The sequence below is a fragment of the Falco naumanni genome, chromosome 4, assembly GCF_017639655.2.
Source record: "Falco naumanni isolate bFalNau1 chromosome 4, bFalNau1.pat, whole genome shotgun sequence".
NCBI classification, from domain to species: domain Eukaryota; kingdom Metazoa; phylum Chordata; class Aves; order Falconiformes; family Falconidae; genus Falco; species Falco naumanni.
The window spans coordinates 107,376,148-107,403,490 of record NC_054057.1 but is presented as its reverse complement, the minus strand read 5'-3'; the positions used below and the strand labels follow the sequence as shown (position 1 = coordinate 107,403,490).

At 41.4% G+C, this 27,343-nt stretch overlaps 1 protein-coding gene across 6 annotated transcripts in view; it reads right to left on the bottom strand.

Moving 5' to 3' along the window:
- The window catches only part of BICD2 (BICD cargo adaptor 2), a 98,312-nt gene that overhangs the window by 14,631 nt on the left and 56,338 nt on the right, over positions 1 to 27,343 (bottom strand). For all 6 annotated transcript variants that reach the window (XM_040591443.1, XM_040591440.1, XM_040591441.1 and 3 more), the window contains exons 3-6: positions 11,527 to 11,679; positions 8,327 to 8,779; positions 6,316 to 7,335; positions 5,104 to 5,255 (exon numbers count right to left, since the gene is read on the bottom strand). In XM_040591443.1, coding sequence (XP_040447377.1) covers positions 5,104 to 5,255; positions 6,316 to 7,335; positions 8,327 to 8,779; positions 11,527 to 11,679 — 1,778 coding nt within the window. The remainder of the gene's footprint in view (positions 1 to 5,103; positions 5,256 to 6,315; positions 7,336 to 8,326; positions 8,780 to 11,526; positions 11,680 to 27,343) is intronic.

Genomic DNA, 27,343 nt, shown 5'->3' with positions numbered 1-27,343 from the left:
TGAACAGCAAAGCTGAGAAACCTGTGAGGAGATAAGATATATCCTAAATCGTCTCAGAACCGCTTTAAGTCTGTCAGAGTTTATTAGGACAAATGCAACCTCATATGAATAGAATCTTGGGGTTTGTTGCCTGACCTTGAGCAAATAAGCCAGCTTGGCTGTTTTTACTCTATCCACCACAAGAGTTTGGCTGTAACCTGTCACACAGGAGGCACTTCTAGACAGAAGAGATTATGGTGTCCTCCTCCCATGAGTGCACATAGTACTCAACATGCAAATTAAAGAGACAAGAAACTTGCAGGCTGTAACCAAAGACAGAAAACAAGCAGAATAACAACACCGGGAGAAGAAAGGTGAATAACCATGTTATGCTTCCGTTACGTATGGTTTCTGCTATTTTCAATATTTAGTGGAATTTTTGGAAGGATGCTTACTCAAATTCTAGCAAATCAAACTCAAGGAAGACTAGCGCAACAAAACAAGAAAACCTTTGCTTTTTAAAATGCAAAATTGTGTTTAAACTGCCTTCTCGTCCAATCCATGACAGGTTTTTCCCAGTGCATTCTTTTCTTGGTGTGAAGTGATGGTCATACTGTCCTGTTCTTCATCTAACCATCCATTAAGGACTTTAACCTGAATTGCTAGTTGATGAATCTATGTACCTGTGCTTCATTATTACTTGCAGCATACTCTGGAAATTGCAGATTCAGAGGTGTTCCCCAAACAGCTAGCAGAAATTATAGTCTTACTACTCTCTCCTTCCGCACTGAAAAGTTAAGCTAAACAAGCCTCAAACTTAAATTCCAAGCTGGATTTTTCTCATCTGTTTTAATACAGTATTTCTGCCCCTGTACTCAATTTTAAGAAACCGAGCTCTACGGTGCTATCAAGTTTGAATAACGAATTGCTTACATGCAATCTGGAAACATATCTTGACCTACAAAGACAAGGAAACCATGTTTTACTCCCACCCCCAACCATCAGAAAACAGGACATATTCAATTCAAGTTCCCTCAGAGCACTTGGGGGAAGCTCTTTGTCTCGCAAAGAAAGGAATCAGTGTTTCTTCTGACAGTATTTTAGAGGAAGATAAAATAATTTATCACAGATTTGCTATTAACACACACACACACAAGTAGGGATTTATATTGTTCTGTATATTAAAAAAAATCTTCCAATTTTCTTAACCTAGTTAATGAGAGTTAAAACCAATATATAATTCAAGCCTACCATAAAATGTTTTTGGAAGTTAAATGTTTTTGCCAGGAAAAAACAGTAGCCTTGATTCATACATACTTGAACAAAGACCTGAGTGAAATGAGTTAACTGCAAATATTTGCTCTTTATACTTTTTTGTTATAGAGATGCAATTAAAACCCAAAAGACAGTTCAAACTGAGGGTAAACACTGTATTTTAAAGACTTATTCTGCTCTTTGGAAATTTTCATTGAAGATTTTATTCAAAAACAAATTAGTTATTAGTTTATACTGTCTAAGGTAAAATTCTAATACGAGTGGTTTGTGTGAATATTTTCATTTGCCAGTTTGCAAGGATTTGTTCTTTAAAATACAGAACAGCCCAACCCAGGTATTACTGTAGTTCAGTGCTGCAAGTGTACTGTAAAAGTGACTGCTTTCTTTACAATGTTCAGTCGCACCACGTGAACACAAGCTATTTTGTTTTAAATTCCTCAGTAAATACATTCACAACCCTCTCAAAACAGTAACCATAGTAGTGCATGTTGTGCAATGAATTTTGAGAAAGATTATTTTGGGAAATATTCTTTCAAACAGCTGCTACAGATAGCAGGTAAAGTACAGGAGCCAGATGGTATCCATAAAGAGAAAGAAGTACCACTTCAAATCTTGTAATAAAACCGAAGGCTGCACCCTAATGAATGTTTGCTGCATCATTGTCAGGCCTTGATTATTTAAATTTTGCAGCACCCAAGCTGCCCGTTAGCAAGCGCAAACCTATTTGACAAAGTAAATAAAAAAAAAATGTTCAGCTTCTCTTTGGATTTTAAATGGAGGGCTGCATCTTCTTTTTCTGGTGAAGAGAGAGTTTACTAACGAATCAAGAAAATGTTTGATTGTAATACAGTGATATGTAAACACCTATCACAGTCTAATTAAGCAGATAAATTCAATTTTCAGCTCTACAGGGCAGATTTTCATCTGGCTGCCAGTGCTTTCATTCTGTTTGTACATACAACAGGGATAAATGTGTTGATTAAGAAAATCTGGACTTTAACAGACAGCGACTGCATGTATGTCTATACTCCATTATGCATATCTTGATTTATTCCATTGTACGACAGCTTAATTTTAGGTGTATAGTGTTGTCTAGAGTGCTGCCGCAGTCCTTCAGTGCTGGAAGCTGTTAATCTGTGTTTTGCAAGCCTTCCTTTGTCTTCAGGCTGAGGTCTTATTGTATCTTCATTACTTATTAAAAATAGCTGGTACTATTTTCAAATTAGTGGGATTAACCTACTTTAGAAAGGAAATTATGTCAGTTACTATACTGATGCCCAGTCTTCAACTCTCACATATTGTTACAGCTCTCTTGCATCCTACAAAATGTGCATCTTGCTGTGGACAATATATATCTATGTACAGCAGATACATGCTTCATCCTGCACTCAAACACAACACTGAAACAACCATGGTGGGGTAAAGGCCCGATCACTTGTTATTAACCTCTTGGCCAGAGAAGAAACATGACTTGCTGTAGGGAGTTAATAGGTCCATTAGCAGGTTGTTTGTGACTGTGAAGACAGATCAGGCTGTTACATACTTCTGATATTTGAAACACACCTAAAAATCAGACTCCGGAACAGTTTTTGAGGTTATCTTCACCAAAGCACCTAGGAACACCCCTTCCAAACCTACCTTACCTGAAATTCAGATGAAACAACCACTGACAGCAGAACGCACTCTGGAGCCAACCAAGCTACCGATCCTCTCTGACCCAAGATCAGGGAGGGAAGGGGCAACAGCACCCTCCCTGCAGTAACAGGTCTTGACAGCTATCCTGGCATCTGCAACACCGGGCACACGGGGAGAAAGCAGCAATTCTTCATGCTCCGTGCAACCGCCCCTGTCCTAGGCTAGGTGTGAAATGCAAGGGCCCAGCTGCTTATCTGCCATGCAACCATCAGGAATGCAAGTGCTCACAAGCGGAGGGCTCAGCAGAACATGTACCCACTCACTCCATCCGCAGCTCGAGTCCTCCTTTGCTCTTGGCCCTTTTTTTTTTTTTCACTACAGTTACTAAGTAAAGCGTAAGTTCTGAAATGACAATTGTTCATTTAGGCAGGGGAGTCTGTTGTGCAACCCCAGATAGAGCTCACTCCTGCCTCTGATCACCCCACTCCCTGTGAGAGCTCCAAGACAGAGCTCTTCAGTCTGTTGCTTTCATAAAAACCTTTATTCTGCCTCCAATTTCCCCATGCCATGAAATCCTCATTATTGTCTTCCCAGTAAAAGGACAAGATTGACCTCTAGATAATAAAATACACCAAGAGAAAGGCAGAGAGACAACTACCCCTCTGGCATTTCTGTGACAATTCTTCCTCTCCAAACCAGTCCACACTCACTCTCTCACTTTCACAGAGGCAGGAAAATCAACGTGCAGGGAGAACATCCTGCGGTTACATGTAATTTAGACAGCCAGCTATTTGCAGCTAAGAAAAGTAATTGAACGTTAACAGTATGCCTTTTCTCCTTCCTCTCAGCTTCAAGCTGATCTACAACTAACAAAGAGATTGCAATTTCTGCATATTAATTCCACTCCAGAAAAGGAGAGAGAGAACGAGAGAGAGAGAGGAAATAAGTAGGACAGATCCAGACTGTACAGGATATTCCTTACTTCAGCATAACAAGCTGCCACAATTCAACCTCTGGCATTCCATGGTATCCATTTCTCCTTTGCATGCTCACCCACATGCACAGATACTGCTGAGAAAGGCTTCCTGGTGATTCAGCCTAAGATTACTCAAGGAACATGAGAGCTGCCGCAGACCCACCCCCACAAAAGACCTTACAGAAAAGCCTCAGGAATCCCCATAAGCACCCTTGAGATTCCTTACTACGGTACTTTTTAGCTGATGACAGAAAGAAAATCTTTTCTGCTTTGGGTTTTTTTTGTTGGTTTTGGTTCAAAATCAAGTGTCCAGAGAAGGCAGAGAACAAAGCAGCACATACTACACACATTCTCCCATCGCCCTGGGTTAGCTTAAAAGCAAGTGTCTAGGTTACATTAAACAACATTCTTTACAGTGTCTCTTCTCCATCTTCTTTAGGCAATGCATGGAATATGCAGGCAAATGAACATTACCAGGAGTGTCTCTCTGAACCCCACCAAGCTGGGACTGACAACTTCTGGATAAACATTTTTCATTTCCTGTTTTCCAGGATCATCTCTGCATAGGGGCTAACTGAACATGCCTTAGTTGTGAAGCAGATCTGGATTTTGCAACGTGATATTGTTGCCTTGACATTCCTAAAAAGAAATGCTTAGACTTAAAGAAGAGATCAATGACAGCAGCAGTAAGCAACATGCAGACCAAACCAGCATTTATCACTTCTACAGCACCTGGCATGTCAGCAGGTATTTTTGTCTGTTAACACCACAAAAAGCCCATCTAAGAAGCAGAAGCAAGTTCCAAAGGCATATGCAACCCAAATGAGCTCACACAGGTAAATGAAATGACAAAGATGCCAACTACAGGACAGACAACCTAAGAATAATAAGGTATTTGCCACATCTTTACTTTTTCGTCAGTCACATCTTCATTGCATAATAAATGTTCATTTTGCATTGTTAAATGTCACTCCTCCTCAGAGTTAATGACTTCAAGAATCTCACACCTGAATTAAATAAACACCACCACAACGACTTCTTGTTTTGTAGAAACATTATTGCATGCCTGGCATTATCCTCATCAATCAGAAAACTTACTGCAGACAAACACCGTAAGCAACGAACTTGGACAAAGGCCCTTCACCCCACCACTCTCTGCACGGGTAGGTGGGCAGGACATTCAGCTCTTCCCCACACTAGCAAGCAATGACATTTTGCAGGGCTCACACATTCTTTACCTTGTAGCAAACATTGCTCTCAGGGAGGAGAAGGTAGCAGCATCTTCCTTCAAAGCCTTCAGCTCATTTCGCAGCTTCATCATCGTCTCCGTAACCATAGCTTTCTCATTTTCATATTTGCTTTTTAAGTTGGCAAGGGCTACCTCTGCAGTCTATTTACAAAGAAGAACAGAAACACACCAGTTAATGAAACTGCACAAAGTGGCTGGCTAAGAGATTTCTAGTCCCTATTCACATAATGAAACATTTACTTTGTACTGGAACGTTAAACTTCTGGTCAACTTTTCTTGCACAGATTAAATAAAATTTCATTTTTGAACACTGGAAACAGATCAGACATATGGATCTCCTACTCCTATTAATCATGCAGCAGCATCTGGGAAGTTACAGAATATACATTTTGTGACACCTATCTCCAACTACTAAAAGAAATTAAACCTTACATACTTCAATACAAAGAACAAAATAGTCATAATCTCTAGATATAAACACATTCATCAACACTTGCGTAGTTCTCTAATCCTTACAGAATTTTGCCTATCTTATGTGCAAAAGAAAACTTAAAGTACGTGTATTTCTCTGAAACAACACTACATTTTTTTTAAAGCCAACTTCCATTCGCACTGCTTTAACTTTAGAGGAGACATGAAGCATGTCATGTGGTGTCTTAATGGCAGTTATTTTCATCTACCGCACTGCTAATATGTGTCAAATAGTACAGCCCAATCCCCAGAGACTCATTTTACTGTTCACCCGTTATTTTGACCATGTTCTTGTATCACGTCCTCATCTTGGACGGCTTTCTTTTGTTTTGCGACTTGAGATAGAAGAGTACGTACGTTTAAGAACATTTTCAAGGGTAAGGCCTAGAATTCTTTCAAGTATAAGGTAAGATTTACCTCTTCATTTTAGGTGTCTTACATTAAACACAATCTGACATAATTCAGACAGGTAACAGAAGAAAGCTACCTTAAGCTTCCTAAGAAGTCTCATGAGTATATGACAAGCAAAAGTCAGTTAAAGCCCCAGCGCTCAGCTTTACAGTAGGACATGAACGAAACGGCCTGCTTCAGCCTTGCACCAAACAAGTACCAGCAACAAAAGCCCCAATGAGTTGAGGGTATGGCAGTATGACTTCAAAGATAAAATTCTCTTGTGTTTGTGACCTAATTCCCTGACACTACAACATACACATCTTTAAGACCTGGTTACCTGTTTGTTGGCCTTCAGCACAGTTCTCAGAGTTGCTATCTGTTCTCTCTTGGTGCTCAGCAGGGACTTCAACTTCAGGATTTCCTCCATGAGAGCTTCCTTGTCTTTGTCCACCACTGGCCCCAGTTCTTGAGTGGCAACACGCTGCCTGGACAACTCAGTTGTTCTGTCCACAGCAGCCTGCAGGTGTTTGATCTGATCCCGGATTATAGCAATCAAGTTGTAAATGTTCATTGGTTCCTTACGAGGATCTGACACAGGAGACGGAAGAGATGACACTGGAGATGGACTGCTGTCACCACTTCCACTCTCTGCCTTTCCTAGCTCTATAGTTAACAGCCCTTTAGAAAGAAGGATGGGAGACCTTCTTCCCTTCGTCTCTGGACTACTGCGTCCACCTTTATCTTCCTTGTAGTAATCCAGCATCACTCTGTTTGGAGTTTCGTTGTTGCACATGCAGACGTGGTGGTATAAATTGGCCAGTTCTTCACTGAAGGTGACTAGTTCATCTTGGGCCACACTAAGACTGCCCTGTGTTTCTCCAGCAACATCACTGACTTTCTTCAGCTCCTTCTCCAGTCTGGTCACCTGTTCTCTATCATGCCGACTAGATTTTTCTAGCGAGGTGATCTTTTCAGTGAGAGCTTGGCTCTCCGTCTCGTATCTACTCTTCTCTTCCTCATACTTAGACTCACATTCTTTGTATTTAGCCTTAAGATTTTTGAGCTCTTCTTTTAGGTCACTGATCTCTGCCACAGCCACTTTGTACTTGCACTCCAAGATCTCTGGCCCATTGATGTCAACTTCATAATAGTCTCCATCTTCGTGGCTGTCTCGGTCCTTCTCATTGTCAAGGGCAGACTGACGTTCCTTGCTGACCTGAAGCTTCTTCATCGCGTTCAGGTTTTCTGTGAGTCTGCCAACCTTCTCATGCTGCTCTGAGAGGGCCCCCCGTGTATTTTCCAGTTGCTTCTGAGATTCCTGTAGTGTTGTTAACAAGTTCATCTTTTCTCTTTCCATCTGAAATGCATGAACACAGACATCTACGTAAAGGGAACTTTACCACTTAAGTGGTTTTATTACAAAAGACAGCAATTTAGCCAAGGTCCGTATGTTTACAGAAATCCAATCACTTGCACGTTATGGGAAAAGGCAATTTAATGTATTCTAAAACTACCTCAAGCACAGTGTTCCTTGCCAACTCTTTCTCATTTCCACTTCAAAATGCACGTTTTCACACATTTCTTGCATAGCTGATGGTTTCGTGAAAACATCCTTTCAGCTGGAGATAAGCTAAATTTTACTGATATCTTGCAAATTATCAAGTTAATATTAGAAAACATGCAGCTAGTCTATAGTGGAAGCTTGGAGCTTCGTGAAAGACTCAGAAATGCTGAAACTTCTAAAGTTTCTCCTCTGAATATTCTCATTCTAAAAAAATCCAGCTACTTGTTCCACAAAGGCTTTTGGTTACAGAACACTTAAGAAATGCTTACTAAAGTAACTTTAAAATATTTCCAGGCAACACAAATATGTACCTTCTTTCAAACTCTTCAACCTCTGAATAGCACAAATATAACACAGAAATGCTTGGTACTGATTAAAACTTCATGTTCTTTGAATTAATTACAGAAAACAGTTATGGAGTACAAAACTCCTTTTGATGAAAATAACTGGAGTAACTATCAGTTTTGAATAAAACACTGTATTTCTTGCTAGTGACATAATGAAGTAGACAGAGCATGTCCTGCACAGAGGATGCATTACAACTTTCCTACAAACATAGAACATGACTAGCTTTTTTTTTTTAAAAAAAAAAAAAAAAAAAAAGAAGCAAGCTATAGTTTTCCACTAACAAACATTTCACATCCTCAAATTCTAAATCAATCAGAGCCTTTACAAATATAGTTTATACTGTACAGTGGTCACATGAGATGTTGAAAAGACTGAGATTACAACCCAAAAACTCTAGCAGCTATCTGGAAGTACACGATTTAGGAAACCCATTCACCTGTACAAGCTGTTGTTTCAGCTTCTGGATTTCAGAAATGTTTAATTCACTCAGCAGATCTGAAACCAGACTGGGGGCTGGAGGGAAGCTTTCATTTTTCTTGGGCGTTGATGTATTATTCTTGCCATTGCTGAGTTTGCTGAGGCAGTTTTGTTCAAATCCATTCATGATTTCATCATTATTGGGCTCTGTGGCTTCATCGCTGAACTTCAGTCCATCCAAAGAGATGTTCAGGTGGCTGTTGTACATGGAGTCATTAATGTTCATGTAGTGAGAGAGCTCCTTACGAAGATTGTTCTTCTGCTCTCTCTCCGTCTTCAGTGTCTCTAAGGCCTCCTCAAGCTGGCGTTCGGAGATCTCCTTCAGCCGTATGGCATCTTCTAGCTGGCTGTTGAGAAATTCTGTTTCCTCTTCGAGCCTTTTGATTTCATGTTTCAGGCCTTCAAACTCCACCTGGAGATACACAAATGGAGAGGAAAAAAAAAAATCCCTAATGAAAATGCCCGCCTGCAAGGCACCAAGTCATTTGACTTTTGAATGTATGATTTCACAAAATATGGTGAGACTAAACTATTTTTTTTTTTCAGTTCCAGAGTCTAGTTTTGGCACTATGACTGTGAACACTGCTTACATAATTTACCTTCAGAGACTATGGGACAAGATTTCCATGCAAACTGTCAAATGAGCTGATCTACTCCAGCTTAATTAAGACAGGTGGAAGATAGAGCGGCACCACAAAACGGGCTTTCCTAACACATTATGCATTCTCTGATTAAAAAATTCCCTGGCCAACCTTCCCACAAATTCAAGCTCAACATTCCCAAAATCCAGCTTTGCAAAGTTATGCTTCTGATGCTCTGCTGCACTGCTGTTAGAATGTGCGCCACTGGGCTTAAAACTGTGGGGATGCACCTAGCAATCAAATTCTGCTTTTATAAATTCAAAATAAAAGGTTTTATCATTTCAGCACATCTCAGGAGCTACAATTCAGACTCTACACCTCACCAGGCTCACAGTCACAGTCTGCTACAGTTTGAAGGCTGGCATGCTGCAAGTTTTTACCTATAAAACTGTATTTTTTTAAACCTCTCTTGCACTGAAATTAGGAACACCAATGATTAGTATAAAATTTTGAATCCACTGGGGGGGAACCCCCACCCCCCTGACAGAATATCTTTTCCCTACCTTGAAAGAAAGGAAAACTTGCCACGTGATAAATGACTCTATTTATTTTTGCCAACTGCTAAAGGAATTTTAGATGCCATCATACACCAGTATAGCAGTGCTGAACCACACCCAGTTTAAAAACCAGGAACCAATCACGTTAATTCTGTTTTGCAAGTTAAGACTGGGAAAACCTGATGGTTTCTTCTAGTTATGTCAGTAGGATAATGAAAGCTTAATTAAATTCATTAAGTAGGCTTAGGACAAGGTAGAAAATGAAATAATCTATTGCCATGAAAAGAATTAGCTCTCGGTTCTATATATGTTAACTGAACTCAAATGTTTAAGATCGCCGTCTATTTTCCAAGGTTGCAGAATACAAACACAGTACTCAATAATTAGTAGCAACTGAGAGATTGCATCTGGGATTACATTTGGCTTAACCCAGGACGACAACATTCTTGAATATCATTATTTTAGAATACAAACATGGAGCTGGGAACTTTCACCTAACCCTCTGAATACAACGAATGAGACCAAAAAACATGAAAACCAAAAGTAACCAACTACACTGAGGCTGGATTTTACCATATCACTATCTCTTCCAGTCTATCCAGAGCATAACAGCCCTTTCATCCCTACTGCATGATGTCAGGGCACCCAAAAGAGCCTAATTAGATCAAATATATTATTCAGGTGAGAATAGTTCCAACCTGGAACCCCATTTTGGGCACCTTAGTGAGGCCAGCGATAAACATTAACATGGAGTTTCACCTGGAGATAAACAAAATACATTCCATATCCCAAATACTTTGCTTTGTAGTGCAGCTTTCATTCAACACTGAAGGAGTTCTGAAGCAAATCCTAATAAGCTTTTTCTACGTGCTCACTACAACAGATGGTATTGATTTAAAGAATCACTTTACCAATACATGAGCGAGCGGAGGTTATCTGTATTCGGCAGCGCTGGGTGCATGGGGGATCGCTCCCCCAAAATCATGCACCCCAAGGGAACCTTTCATCTCCCTCTTTATACAAGTCACTCGTGCCTATTCATTAACTCTCCGGGAACTCATTAACATATCTCGTACCTAGACAATTAGTACAACATTCCTATGTCACCCATCCAAGGACTTAGTACATCCTCAAGTCAACAATAAGGATCTCCTCAGACAAACATGAGCACATCGTTCTCTCAATAAATTGTATATGGCCCATTATTCAGTATTACCTTTACTGTTTTTTTCAAGAGCTTTTATTTCAGGAATATTATACTATTTTCTCAATTGAAATCTTGACTTTTATTTATACAAAGAGACTGACAGGAACCCAAAGAATAAAAATAGCAAATCCCCAATAGACAGATGAAGATAGGTAAATAGGTAAACCAAAGACCACATCTAATCTAATTACCTCCGCAAATGATAACTCAGGGAAATTCTCGAGTTGTTCCCAAAACACAGTTTTCTAAAATTCTGAAAAAGCTGCAATTGCGCAATTAAACATAACTTCTCAGATTAGCAGTCACACAGGTCTAACGGTATAGAACAACTGTACCAATACTCCATGTTTAACGAAAGAAGCTAGAATAGAGGAGCAGAGAACTGGAGAGATAATAATATAAGCACTAAGTAGCAATAAACACATACGTTCTGAAATATACCTAGTTACAGATACTTTAGAAGGGGATGGATGGATGGAGGGAGGGAGGGAGAGTATTGCAAAGAGACACTGAAAAACTAGCATAGCAAAAAGACTAAACCAAGTAACAAAGCAGGCTGTTAGAGACTTCACTTCCACCAGAGAGAGAGAAGGCAATGGAAACACTTGGAGGTCAAAGCAGAAGCAATAAAGTCCTGTGACTGTGTATAAACAGGGTCAGAAAGAACTAAATTTTGGAACAACTCCTGGTAATAAACACCTGGTAAGATAGACCTTATAGCCTCAAAAGCATGTCCGAATGAGACAGAACCATGCCATAACACAGGAGTTAACTGGTGCTACCAAAGCAACGGTCATTATTTTGAAAAACTTACCTGATTCTGCTTCAGGACAGACACTTGTTTCTGGAGACAGATGTTTTCCTCTTCAAGCTCAGTGTAGTCTTGCAGCAAACGCGCTTCTCGGAATTTATATTCCTTAATATCATCTCGCAGTCTGGCCCTTTGGATGTCCACATTCTGATTGACCTGGAAAAACAAACCAATCCCAAAATGATGGTGATTTGGTCAGATCCAATTAAACTTCAAAAATGTATCTTTTCTTATGTGCACTAATCAACTAGATTTCATTCAAACAGACACTCTTCCCCTACCCCTCAAAATGAATTTACCAAAACCCAAGCCATTTACACAATAATCAGATTCTGTTTTCTTGCTTCTCTCACAAATTCTCACCCTCGACTCAAAGGAAAGTTAATGAGCAAGCAGGATAAGCGACATTCACACCTATGTTGTCTCACTGGCTGCGGGCTGTAAGCAACAGACAAGAAGTTTTCCAGGTCAGAAGTCAATGCCTGAATCTATTTAACGTGCCTTTTCACAAGAGGAAGACAGATTCAGATGACCCCAGATGTTCTTATTTGGACATGTGTTTGCTGCTGCTTTTCAACAAACTTTTCCTTATGCCCAGTGCTGTAATTTGGAAATGCGTTCTAATGAATCCTTTCGGAGCTATACATGGAGCTAAAGCTCAAATGAAATCCAAGATCCCAGGTAGAAAGAAATAGCAACTGTGGTTCACTTTCATTCCCCTCAGCCTCAAGACTTATGCAAAAGCTTAAAGAAAAAAAAATTTAAATCACCATTGTTGTTTTGGGATAGGTAAGAAGTAAAAATCAATATATTGGTGTAGTATGATCTTTAGATCTTTGGTGATTATACAAAGACACTTAAATAAATTGAACTAGCACATATACAGGTATGTGAATGGCTCACTGGACTTAGCTCTTATTTTTTCCAACATTATTATTTTCCTTCAAGCCTCATCTTTAAATACTTAAAACAAAACAAAAAGTATGTTCTAAGTATTATTATAATAATATTAGCAGAAATATCTTTGTTAGATGGGCAAATAGGCAATATAGTTACCGATAAAAGTAGTATCAGCTATTTTAGCAGCCATACCTATGAAGTGTCAGGATGGTTTTCCAAACAGCTCTAAATCGGGGCAAAACAAACACAAGCTCATAAAAGAGGCAGCCTATCGATTCAGCTAGGTAGGTTATCGTATCTTATTTCTGTTTTCAACTATTCAGCATCCTAGACAATAAAGCTTCATCCTTTAGTATACACACTCAGATTCCCTTAGTGTTCTCCACTTCTGGTGAAAGATAATGTCAGCAACGAATAAAATACAGCCTCAGTCCTCTTGCAAGTGTGCAGCAGGAATATACGGAACTAACACAGCACAGGTATCAACAGGCACCTACAGAAAGCTAGGAGATAAAGAAAATGTTTGTGGCAGGAGCATATGCCAAGACTTGAGAATCTGGCACGTTCTGAACACAAACACAGAATCACCTGCAACTGTTAAGACCAATAAATTTAAATTATAGCTCCCTCACATGTCAGGTAACAATTACACTACATAAACTAGTCTGCTTATTTTTAGGAATGAAGAGCACTACTTCTCAGCACACCGAGAAACTGAAACTAGACACTACATTTCATTTTCATTGTTAAAATGTTGCTACATTCCATATTCCATGCCTAAGCCAGCGTTGGCTCTACTACAGGCTGACATGAATTCTTACGTTAACTTCTCAACAATTGCATTGAAGACCTCTTGCCTTTGGCAGAAAGAGCCTCCAGCCAGATAATCCAAACTGCCTAACAGTTAGGGCTGCAAAAGGCTCTTTGCATGAAACCCAGTTTTCTACAAATTAGGAGATTTTATCTGTGATTTTCTCCATTCCCAAGTAAGTGAAATGCAATGGAAGACCTCCCACAAAGCTACTGGTGAGCTTCTTTCCCCACCATTCAGGTTGCTTTACTCCTCTCTTCCTCCCTGGATGATCTAATCTTTGCAGAGGTCAATGCCTGGAGAAATCTTTAGAGTCAGTCTTTTTTGAAGACAGACTGGTTTCTGCCCAGTCCTGCCAGGTTAATTCAGAGCAACAGTAAGAGCTCATTACTTAATGGGAAAGTATTGTCGTGCCCTGTCTAGCACAAGAAAAATCACTCTATTTCAGTACGTACAGGAAGGACAGATTTAAAAATAGCTCCCTTGTTTCCTGACCAGGGAAGGAAGATATAACCTAGATTTATTGGCTGTTTAGCAAGCTGTACATTCAGTTTGCTCTCAGCATTTTCTCATCAAAACCTCATGCTTACAAGCTGCAGGGTTAAATTGGGTGACGTTATGTAGCTGACCAAATGGTGGGACTTTTGCTGCAGGGAAGCGAAGCTACTGCATCCTTCCTTGATCAGGTTTTTCTATTACCCATACAGAAAGCGGTATTCATGCTTTTTTAAGACACACATACATTGCACATGTTTTACAATTCTTCAAGTCTACAGAAAAAGTGAGCTGACCTACTGATGAGTTTGAACCTTTTGGTGAGTCTTTCTGCTTCAGTGGCTTCGTGGCTTCATGGCTTCTTCCTCCCTTCTCTGCCTTGAGCAACCCTGAGCACAGGGCAGATGGGGAGCTGGAACACCACACTCTCAACTATACAAAGTCACACCTCTACCCAAAGTGAATCATAGAGCCCTTTAAAACATCATTACCACTGTGTGGAGGGTTGATGGCCATAAAATCCCCCTGAGTGTTCATCCACCCAAAAAAAACCCTCAACTTCTCAACCTAGAGAATAATCCTGCTACACAGAAGCCTCCCAATTCATCCTGCCCAGGCAAAGACTGTGATCTGGAAGTGATTTTGTCTGATCTAAAGGCCACAGACCTCTCTGCTCCTGCTGCTAGAGCTTGTCCTCAGCTTTTTCATCCTCTCAGCTTTGCCTCAGCAGAGTTCTGCAAGTTCTCTGAACAGCACCAATGCTAGAAATAGCAGGAACCTCCTCAGGACCAATTTAAGTCCACCCTTGCCTGCATGTCAAAAACACAACTACTGTCCTTCACGCTGCCAAAAGCCTGCTGCTTAGAACATACCTTTCTAGTACACCCCAGCATATAACGCTACATATAATCTGACCTTAAGAATTAAAATAATTGAGTGGGGGGAAAAAAAAATCTCAGAGAGCCAATTGCCTCCTTTGTTTTGGGCTGACCAGAGTTCAGCCTCCAGGTCACCAGGCAGAGGCTGATCTTGGAAGCAAAGCTTTGTCACTCGCATGGCTCCTGTTTCCTTGAATTCCACCAGCTCTTGAGGTCACAATTCAGTTCAAGTTCCCCACTGTAGGAAACATACTCACACCTCATTTTACATGTCATTATCATCATCCAGAGTCAGTCTGCCCAAATTTATTGCTAATTCTAGGATTAGTTTTCATGCTTCATGCAACAAATCTTTATAGATATGATCATTCCCCTTCTTGTGTTTTTCACAGGAAGGATTCACAAAAAAAAGTCTTTGGAAGAAATGCAGTACAGTCAGAAAGGACAGAAACTCATATATATTCTGCTGCTGTAGGGAGAAGAAAATCATAGAATCATTTAGGTTGGAAAAGACCTCTAAGATCATAGAGTCCAACCGTTAATGTAACAGTACCAAGTCCACCAAAATAATCAGTCAACACATCATCTCGTTGACATTTTATTAAATATCAGCATGAAAATTGGGAAGTTGTCCTCAGTAGTCCTCAGACACAAAACTTAGCAAAACTTTTTTGAAGGAGGCACTTCAACCAATGTTTTCCTGAATGCTGCCTTCATACCCACAGCTGCCACTCCAGAACCACCAACCTCAAAGCTACATTATCTACCCCAGGTACCAAAGGTGAAATTACAAACTCAAAATACGGACCATAAAGCTTTTCTATGAACAAAAAGAAAACCTCAGGTCAATCACTAGAAATTAACACAACTAAGAAGTTACATTATTTATGCCTCAAAGATCAGCAGTTGCAAGCTGTGTGCAAAATTGACAGCTGCCCGTTGGATTTCAATTGTATTTCCTTTGCACATGTGAGAACTGGGGTCCTGTGGCAAAGTATCACATCACTGTGTAATTAAGGGCTGGGATATAAAATATTCCTAGAACAGAGCTAAACTAAGAAACCAAAAATAACCACCCCCTAGTTCTCAAGTTGCAGGCTCTTAAATATTTTCTTTGTATTACAGGTATTAAACAAAACACTAATATTTGAGAGGAAAACAATTATTGAAAGTTCCATTAGATCCAACTGTTTACTATAAATCAGCAAAAGGTTTGGAAACCTGATCTTTCACTATTGCAATAAAGATCACCTGTGTGACAACACCGTTTGCAGTCCCTGGCAATGGGCAAATGCCATCAGGGTGGAGAGGCCGAGCAGCAGCCACACATGGCCAGCAGCACCTCCAGATGATGGCCGCCTGCCTCTCATCTTTCTCAGATGCAGGAGAAGATACAAGAGCTTCTTGGTTTTAAAATTTTGCTCACTTTGGCCTTACAATAGAAGAACTATAAAATAGTATAAAATCATTTATTTATTTATGCAAAGGAGAAATACCACTGTGGCCTGGCTCTGCTTCTTCGTTTCACAGCAGAAACTTCCCTCAGTCACACCTGCACCTATATTATCATGTGTGGACACATACTGGTACAGCATAAGATGCTTCTTGTATGAGGAAAGACTTATAAATAAAACACCTGTAGGTATATGACCCAGGCAACCTCAAGTTGGGAAAATAAATAATTTTATTTCCCATACAACCCCTGCATAAAATTAATTCTGTATCACAAAGGCACACGTATCTTGCACACTGAGTGCTGGGAAATGAAAACAAGTCTGATGGAGGCTGGCAGTCAGGCACCTATAGCTATTGCTATACCTATAGTATATACATACTTATAGCTGTTTCCTCTCTACACAAAAACACCTAACAACTACCACTCCAAATCTGTGTTTATGACATTTATTCAGCATTCAACTATTCTCACTGACACAGGACAGTCACCAAGTTACTCAAATGTATCAAAATGTATAAAAAATGTATTTTAAAAAATTATCAAAAGTATCATAGCTTTTATACTTCCCTTCAGTTTATGAGCCACAGACGTGCCTCTCCAGCCCTACACAACAGAAATGGACAGTCCTTTGGATACAAATCTTTGGTTTTCTCATTGTATCCAGCACCTGTGTCCTCTTTTCCAAACACTGCATGGGAAACTACTAAGAAACAGTTCTTCTAAATGACATAAAAATCTGCATGCCGGCATTGTTTTCCAACACAAATACATTCAAAAGAAATACCACACAACCACCAGAGGAAGTAATAGTCTGCATCAGTCGGACTGTATTTTCCAGAATTTATAGCAAGTGGGTTTTGTGTCTTGTTCACACAAGCTGACTGGAGAAAAATAAAGTAGATACTATGCTAAGCTGTAGTTTGGACTCTTCTCCACTCTTTTGCTGCAATTCAGCTCTGGGGCCCCCAATATACGAACGACATGGACCTGTTGGAGCAAGTTCAGAGGCGGCCACAAAAATTATCAGAGGGTTGGAGCACCTCTCCTACGAAAATAGGTTGAGAGAGTTGGGGTTGTTCAGCCTGGAGAAGAGAAGAATCCGGGGAGACATTACAGCAGCTGGCAGTGCCTAAAGGGGGTGACAAGAAGCTGGGGAGGGACTTTTTACAAGGGCAGGCAGCATTACAAGGGGGAATGGCGTTAACTGGAAGAAGGCAGATTTAGATTAGGTATTGGGAAGAAATTCTTCCCTGAGGGCGGCGAGGCGCTGGCACAGGGTGCCCAGGGCAGCTGTGGGTGCCCCATCCCTGGCAGTGCCCAAGGCCAGGCTGGACGGGGCTGGGAGCAGCCTGGGCTGGGGGGGGTGTCCCTGCCACGGGGGGAACTGGGTGGGCTTTAGGGTCCCTTCCAACCCAAACCATCTGATGATTCTATCATTCTATGACATGATCTATCTGCTGAAAAGCTGCTCAACTTTGTAAGCCTTGGTGTGACTGCAGACAGAGGTAGATATAAATAGGGAAGGAAAGGGAAGGCGGAGCACTGTGGTCACTTAGAAGCAGAAGAAATAGTGCTTTTGTTTGTTTTCAAAAGCAAAGTTAAGCTTTAACCACATTTCATATAGAAAAAAAATTACTGAATCAAAAAAAAAAAAAAAACCCAACCAAAACCACCCAACCCCAAGAGACAGGTTACACACATCCCAGTCAGAGTCTCCCTTTCCAAGTGTGCCTCTGAAATATCATTTCATTCTGGGAACTTGCAGGGCTGGGGGCCGGGGGGAAGGCGTGGTAGGGGAAAGGGGTGAGAAAAAACCCGAACAGCAAACCAGCAGTGGCAAAAGCAAGTAAGAAGCTCCAAGCCCACCAGCACAGCACTCTGTGCTCTCATGAAAATCCAAACTGCGCTCAGACGCCAGTGCAGGCAGCTCTGCCCCCCTAACACAGCTGAGCAGCGTGGTAAGAGCCTCCCAAACACAGCACCAGGAACACCTGTGCTAGCACCTTGGGGGTTGTTCTGCAACTAATGCTAAACGAAGTTCCTCACCTTTCCCCTTTCAAGGTTTTCCCTATACCTGGGCCAGGTGTACAGCTTTTTATGCACTTGGAGCCACTGAGCGAATCTGACCTGATTTTTCTTTCCTAGCAGAAGTTGCAGTCTTACTTTTTATTTTTTGGACTAGGAGGCATAATCTGAAGAGCTCCGATTCATGCGAGACATGCCCAATGTTCCCAAGCATAGGTGGGTTGAACTCCATGACAAATATCCTGCAAGGCACAAAAATCAAGGTGGCAGGGAAGAAGAGGTGGAATATGCGCAACTCACATTTGTTCTCCTGCATAAAGTGCAGAAAACAGCATACTAGCTATTTATCATAACTTATACATAATGCTCCCAATAGCTCTGAAGCATTAATGGAAGACACACAGCTACACTGAAACTCTGGTAACAAATGTGCACAGTTGTGTGGGTTCTGGTTGTTTTGGTTTTTGTTTGGTGGGTTTTTTTTACCTGTCCTTTCATTATCCAAACACCTACCCCTTGACAAAGCATCTTACTACGTATACATGTCTCAGGATTTTCTTTACCTGTGATTAATGCCGGGACACCACCCTATTAATGTACTCAGCTCAAAAATCAGTGATTTTATTTTATTTTTTTTTTGTAAACCATTACATAAAAAGCTTTGTGAAGCTGTGACATTAAGGATGGGTTTATCGCAACACTGGAGAACAAAGAAATACACTGTCATGAATTTCTTTTTGCACTATATTAGAGAAACCTGAGCTGAGACTCAGTTTCCACAGCATATTCTGGAGCCATTTAAATCTCTTACAACTGCTTAACCAGCATTGAGTCTTGCTACAGTATCTATGTCCTATCACTTAATGTGTTGCTTCCTAGCTACCTGTTCAAACATTTGAGTGTCAAATCCAGAGCACATCCTCCAAACCCTTTCTTAGTTGTGGGGAGGGTTAACACCTGAGCACATATGGCAATTCACAACTTACACTTGTTTAAGTTCCTTGCAGAAGGATCCAGCCCTCTCTAGCCACGCTCTCCAGCTGCAAGTGTACAACCCAGATATGGATAAATACACCTCCCCTCAACCCACAGGCTTTAGCTGTCCAGCCATAGGGGTGGTCTTTCTCCGGTACTCTGCTGGGCACTGAACACAAGGTGTCTGGCACTGGTGCAAGCCCCCACAGGCAGCAGCAGCGGTGCGATGTCTTCACAGGAACAAACATATCAATGGTGTAGAAGAAGCTGGAAGGACTGGAATGAGCCTTGAGATCACAAGCTGGGGGCACCGATAAGCCTCCAAGATCAGAGGACGACTTTCTAAAGCCGTCCAAAATAACCCGTTTTAAAACTGGACTAAGCCAGTTACTGTTAGCGGTCTCATTTCCAAACGCTGATCTCATCACCTGTAGAACAGAGCCATTTTTGAGCACCAGGAGCACAAGGGGGGACGCTGTTCACCCTGTGTGTTCCCAGCTGCCCTTCTTCTTCGGACACCTGGGCTCGTCCTCCTGCGGCGCTGGGGCAGGGGGTGGGCCTGGGCTCTGCACCTCAACTTCAGCCGAGCATGGGAGTCTGGATGGAAAACGTTGACCCAAACTTAACAACAGTGTTATGAATGGCACTTTGTAACGTTACTACTAAGGTCTCCCCCTTTCTGCACCGAATTGCTTGCTAAGAGCAATTAAACTCCGGCTGCTTTTCAAACCTCAAATCTAAATGCTTGGCAGTTTTCCATGTCCTTCACTGTCACAAAGAAAACATTTAACCCTTCTAAGGCATGCCAATAGACTTAAGTAGCTGTCAGCTGTCATCTTTTACTTCCAGAAGGGCTGGCGGAACCAAGACCAGCTCTAAGGGTCAGTGCCACCCAAAGTGTCCCCAAGCAACCACTTGCAGAGATTGGTGATGCTCAACAGCAGCCTTGCTCACCGCTGCACCCAGCAAAAACGCCTGCAGCCTCAGCTAGCAGGTTTTGAAGGGTTTTACTGTGTGCTGTGTTTGTATTTTCAGACGCTAATGAAACAAGCTTGAGGTTGTTTCAACAAACCTCCCTCAAGGTGAAAGGAGAAGGAATAAAAGAGTTCAGTAACCGAGACAACAGCCCTCTGCATTCAATGGCTTGCCCATCATTCCAGGTTTGGGAGGGCACAGGGATGTCACTCCCCAGGGGATAGCTGAACTTGGGATGTACCTCAGGAATATCTGAACACAAGCTCCAACTGCAGTGATTCTCCCTAGAGATGCAAACTAATAAGAGTCTGGAAAGATGAAGCACACTTCCAGGAAAATAAAATTAACAATAAACCAGCTGAACTTACACAAGAAGCATAAAGAGCCTTTGCTGCCTCCTCTGCAGTTTTGTCTACAGCCCACGCTTAGGGGAATAAAGTAGTGCCAGAGATGTATTTCAATTAGTAGCTCTTAAGTCACATGTAATTAAAAAAAAAAATTGCAGCATCAAACATTGGGGTTTTTATATTTCAGATTGAGACTGCTTATTAAGTGCTAATAACCACAAGCAGTCATACCCTACATCTGCGCTCCTTAACAGAAAACAGCTAAAAAACCTACAAGTGAGATTACTGCTCTGCCTGGAGAAGCTGAGGTGGCTCTAAGGAGTTACAGAACACGAGATCACAAAGTAAACTTTGAAACAGTAATTTGCTTAAAGTGATTTCAGATCCTTGAAAGCTCTCAGGGTTTCATTTCCCAGTGAAGCATATATAATCTCGATTCCTCTAATGCACCAGGTGTCTTAGGAGAGTCTAACACATGCAATTCACTGCGATCATCTGGTAGCAAACTCAAACCAGACCATTCCCCTACCTAGAAATTGGCCACATCTCTGGTTTCAGGAAGACACTCCTCCTCTCAAGAGCAACCATGCTGCTGGAATACGGCTTGCAATATATCCCGAACAGCCCTCGTCAGAACAGGGACTGCTTTTGGTGAGGTGCCAGCCCCTGGCTGCTGGACCTGCATGTTCTGATTCTTCCACTGAGTTGACCCAGATCTGGCCCCACGCAGGTGCCAGAGGGGCCACTGAGCTGTGGGTGAGCCTGCTGCACCCACACGCCCCAGCCCCTGCCCGTGCCAAGCTGCGAAAGTCTTGTGGAGCAATTGCTGCTGATGCTCCCAGCTACGGCACAGCCCCAGGACGGCAGCAGTGACCGAGCTGGCGACCCTGAAGGGGAAGCGCAGGGAACCCCTTCTAATGCCATCGGACCTCTCCTGGTCATCATGGCAGTAGATGTCCCCAATAGTCTTGCTTGTCCCTAACCAAGCTAAAACAAGTCCAATGTTTTAGTATTTCCATAAACTACTTTTTCTAGCCCACTGATAATTTCTAAACACTTTTCTCCCTGGTGACTTGTTGTTGTTGTTGTTACTTTTGGGTTTTTATTTTAACATCCTTCTGTTAATCTGTGATAATTATTGACCAAAAACCTCCCACTTCAATGATACTAGAGAACTACTCTGTGCTGTGCTCTGTGCTTTGTGCCTGCAGACCAAAACTGCAGTTTCACTCGGCTGTTATGTCCCTTTGCAAATCCATTTAAAGTCTGCCTTATCAGAAATGTCCACAAACCACCGATTTTCAGTAATCGTAAGCAGAAGTAACCCTTGTTAATTAAAGCCTGACCTCCTCTGTTACAAGGTCTGTTGGAGGCTCATTCATTTTCTTACTCATACTTCTTGCTCTAATATTAAAGGTCTATTTTAAAGTTTCCATTAAAGACTTCCAGTGGTGACTTCCTCGGGCAGATTTAACACTAGCATACTGTGGCAGCAGGCCCGCAGCAAGTTTATGGTACTTCAGCACAAGCCACCACAAATCTGTCAGACTGACAAGAGTTTACCATTAAAATAATATTGATAAAAAGTAAAAGTTAGTACAGCTATCAAAGATTAGAGGTCTGCTACTGACTTAATTTGGCTATAACTAATTTATATGCAAAATATGAGATGAAAGATTTGGCTAAATTTATACTCCCAGTATTAGTGGCCCATTTTCACAAGATGCCACACCTCCTGGATGTCTGGAAAGTGCTTAGTTTACAACTACCCAGTCCTACCGAGATACAATCACCTCAAAACCACTGGCTTAGAGCTCCATTACTACTTACAATTTTAATGAACTAAATCCCAAAAGAGTTATCTATCTAAATTAATGATACCTATGATACCGCTTTATAAGTAGCAGAGGCGTATGAAAGGTTTTGCTTTCATTTAGATTATAGAAGTGGTACTACTTTACAGAAAATGCCATGGAATAAAGGAAAACACAGTAATATTAAACTGGAGTTCTCTGCTGGAGTACAGTAGAGGCAGAGATGATGTTTGATAGCTTCGAAGGACAAGAGGTACATGGCTACATGGTACAAGTCACGAAGTGACGCCCATCCCTGGTCCAACTCGCAGAACACCCACCAGGTCCACCCTTGCGTTTGGAAGTGGCAGCCTTCCCTCTGCTGCCTGGGCAGTCAGAAACATTCAAGCACTCGTCAGCTGCAGGAAACCATGCCAATGAAGGATGTAGTTAAGTTCTATACTGTGATTCAGGATAAAACATGTGACCTTAACTCTTCTTCCTGAGCAGGATCTACTAATGGCATAGTCCTACCAGTCTTCACTCCCATGAACAGCCAACTTCAGCCAGGGTCTTCATGTGTTTGTCTGCAGGAACAGTTACTCAGGTGCTAGCATGGTCCATGCTGCCAGGCTGGGAAGGCTCAGCATTCCCAATTCAAAGTTATTGTTTTCTAATCTAGCAGCAACACCTTCTAGTAACACTTCACACGCAGCACCCACCTGCACATAGACTGCACAAATTGCAAGTGTCCCTAGTGCAAATTTTTTCAATGAAGTTTCTGTGCATAACTTGCATTAAACTAAAGACAGAACCTCTGGTGAGAGAAAAGGATCAAGTGAAAAGGGACAGAAAGCAAGGACAGAGTAGAAGGAGATCAGTACGGGCATAACCCCAGCTGCTGCTGCGTCACAGCCCACACTTCTGTTTTCCAGCAGACATTGTAGGTTACAACAGGAGCAGGACCCAAGCAGCTGGGATTTTCTTTCAGCATTTACCACTTAGCAGGGCAGATTTTAATAACTTTGTGATGACTTAATACAATTACTTCATATATATTATGACTAAATGATGAAATCTCCTTCCCCTTTCACAGTTGTACTTCAGATAGTGTGTTACATCTAGTTTGTATTCTACAGAAATAAACAGATGTGGGGACACAGCAAATGGATCTTCATCAAACAATGACTAAATGCTGTTTCCACATATTTCCTTTGCCAAGAGACTGTTATCTTACAGCTACAAGAGGCTTCGAAAAGCCAAAACCACCATAGGGTCAATTCTTAATGTATTTATGCCACGGCAGCCTCTTCCTTGCAGGACATGCTTTGGAGGGAGCAGGCAAGTTCTGCACACAGACTATGGTACACTGAAGTTGTGTGCCAGTAATTAGCAAGATACTGTTTTGTCTACTTGCAAAATGCCTCTGTGCCTGTTATAAGGCCACTGACCCATATTTCCAGAAAGCAGGGGTGGGGGTGGTGATCAATTTTCAGCCATGTAAGAGTAACACACTGCCCTCTTTCTATTAAAAAAGGGTTATTTTCCTCTAAGAACTGTTTTGATAAATCACACTAAAATCATACTGTATAAAAATCTACATGTAGGCAAAACTGGCAGCAGCAAAACAGAAGAGTCCCTTTGTCATGAGCAAAGCTATGTTCACTGACCTCGCGCTAGTTCTTCCTCCCACAAGAGCTTTTGTCCAACTTCCTCTGAATCTGAATGGCTGACACATTGTGAAGATCAAACAGCTCTGTCAGAATAACCACCAGAACATACACTGACATCATTAAGACACAGGAAGGGCAAGTCTCCATTCTAGAGTCTGCATTATAGGACAAAATACCACGACAGTGGAAGTGGTGTCACCAAATCCCTGGAACCAGTTGTCGGTGCCAGTGCCGACACAACCATCTATATTACTAGTTAGCCATAAGCTGCCCCAACAGGTGTCACTTCTAGAGCTGCCGACTATTTTCACGTTGGCCGTTAACACCATGAAATTCCTTAGATATTCTCAAAAACTAGATCCAAACCAGTTATTTCTCAGGTTGAAATCAGATGTCTTTTCAGTCTTTGCAGCCACAGAAGGTCACGATAACCCAGATAAGAAAAACCAAGGATACCTCTCCAGCTTCCAGATGTAAGCTACCCCATGCAGAAGCAGCTTGGATTTGACTGCATGTGATTACTCAGTACCTGGTTATTCCATTCCGTATTTCCCCTCCAGTCCTAGCTACGTCAGGAACAGCTCAGACCAGCACCAGTCCGGCACACAAAGGACAAGCAGCTTTGGTTCAGGGAAATGCCAGCTCCCCTGGGTTTCTCTCATCTGCTCAACTTTTAGAGCAGCAGACACCTCCCTGTGGGCAATCAAATGATAAAGTGTAGCAGAGGTTAATGAGTTAGCTACACTCACTAATGAAATAAAGAGAGAGAACGGTAAGCAATGCCAATTAAAAAATCTGGACCCCCTCCTTCATCGTTACCCTAGGATAAAGAGGAATATTAGTAAGGTACATCAAAACTAAACTTGAAAACCAAAACGCGTGTGTGAATGTACAAAGAATAGATTTTGATACCATCTCAAGGGCAGCAACAGCACAGCAATATTATTTCTGATACTACAGGCACATCCCTTAGCTGGCTCTTTCTGCTTCTGCCCAACCAATGTTTTGTCACAAGCCATGTCCTTGAAACCTGTGGCATGAGACTTGAAAATAAATCTCAGGGTGCAGTTCTGAGTCAGCCTATCAGCACAGGACGAGTAGTGTGAAACAAAGGAATTTTTTTCCCAAGCATATTGCAGCACTGCTTTGAGGCATAACTGTAGTACACGCTCTTTCCTATTTTCAAAAAAATGCCAGCCTGACCCAAACAAATCTTGCTTGGATAGACTGCTAAGGGTCATCTACTTTAACGGCAGCAGTGCCAAGCACAGGCGAAACAAAGCAATCTCCCTGCTTCTGCATCCTAAAATTACAGTACCAGCAAAGTGGAAGTTTTCACTTGGCAGGGTGGAAGGAAGGGGGGAAAAAAAAATAAAAATCAAACATCTTTAATTAACAGTTTGCAAAATAACTTCAAGCCATTGTTTTACTGATTAGAGCACTTCCTGCTACTCCTTCAATTATGCACATGGATTTTACATCTGTTAAAAGATTACAGCTGCATTCAAGAGACTTTCTCCCTCCACTGCTTGAGGTGCTAGTCAGAAAGCCTGGGCAGACTAAAGGTCGTAATGAAGGTCACAGGGAACAGTGACTGAAGAGAAAGCCTCATCCTGCTGTTACCGCAGCATCGACAGGCACCCAGCTACTCAACTAGAACAATGAGAAGATCCCTCACAAGTTTGCAACTGGGTAAATTCCCAAACAATAGAGTATCATGGATTCTTAACTATCAATTGAAACTTTGAGAATCATATTAAGAGTTTCATAATGTCAAAAGAACAAGGATTTATTTTAATATTTCTTTAAAATCTGAAATTACACAGTGTTTAAAGGGTGACTTTCAATGCCCCTATTTCCAGTATTGATCCATTTTTGGACATTTAGTTTATAAGCAGCAGCCATTACAGCAAGAGAAACACTATTGTTAACATCTTTCCTCTGAATATATCAGTGCACAACAATATTAGAGAAATCACGAGCAGATGCCTCCTTGAATACGTGCAAAGCATATTAACTAAATTTCCATGACAATTCATCTGTTTTGGAACGGATTTTTATTATGTTTCAAATGGATACAAACAACACACAGTACTTTCTTTTTGTAAAACTACTCAGCTCTCATAATTAAAAAAAAAAAAAAAAAAAAAACAACCAAAAACCATGTCAGTAAAAGAATTATAAAAATCAACTTCAATGAAAATAAAAAGGTGGGAAGAAAACAGCTGCCATCTGCAATGTGCTGAGTCAGCATGCAGCAGTGCACTGTTACACTGTTATCACCACCTTTGAACTTCCTGCACTGGACAAAAGATAGACTTTTTTAGAATAAAACAAAACTGTTCACATTCTGACCTTTCTAATTCTTTGAACACATGAGAGCACAAGAAATCCAGTCCTGCACATTAAATATGATGGGCTCAGTGTGCCTTCAAGAAACAGGCTTATCACTGCTTTGCTTTTAAAAACGGAGCTTTATCAATGCACAAACAGCCACTTCTATGTTTGGAGCTTGTTTAGCAGCTTATTTCCAGCCATGCTGTTCACGTCACACTTAAATCTCTCAGTGTATTTTAGTATTATTTAAACATGCCTCTGTATGCACAGTTCAAAAAACCAGCAGTGGATCAAAGAATACTATCTTCTATACATTGCTGTGGGGTATTTGAGCATTATACCTGGGCCCAGAAGGGACGTAAAAATCCACAGGTAATCAGCTCTGCAAGAGCCCTAGTGTTCAGAGGCTTTTCCATTAGAACTTCAGGGTTGCCACAGGGTCCTTGAACAAGGAGAAATGGGGAAGAGCCATCTTTATCCCCAGAGCGTTACACTGAAAGGCCTGTCTCACTGCTGCCTTACTCCCAAATTCAGTGCTGATAAAACACAATGTCTACCAGCCTTCAGGGTGAAACAGACAATGTGCAAATGCACCCACCTCCTGCAGCCTTTCCTGTACGACATATGGGAACAGCATTAAGTGATGTGCAATATCAACCCTGCAGCCGCTCCTGCAGACTGGACAAACACAACATGACAGAGCAGAGTGACCCTCGGGAAGCCACCCTTTGCAACTCACCAGGCAGAGCAGGGGAAACGCTGTGCTTTTTAGGTCTTTAAAAAAAAAAAAAAAAAAAAAAAAAACAACCAACCAAAAAAACCCCAAAACACACAACAAATACAACAAAACTACACACAAAAACCCTCAAAGTATCCTTTTCTTCACAACCCACCAGCCTGCAATCTGGTGTTATAGAAGTTTATTTAAAGCACTCAGCTCTCTTACACAATTCTGCTTGTTTGTATTAATTTTTCTCAGCATCTTGACCATGTAACTGGTCCACCTGCCCTGCGTCCACCTCTCCTGATCTGGCTGCCTCTGGATTGCACTAGTAAGCTACACCAGCACTCAGGCAGCTTCATTTGGTATGTAAGACTGAAGTACAAAGCCGCCCCTACAAAGCCCAGCTCCAGAGGCTTTCTAGCAAAGCTCAC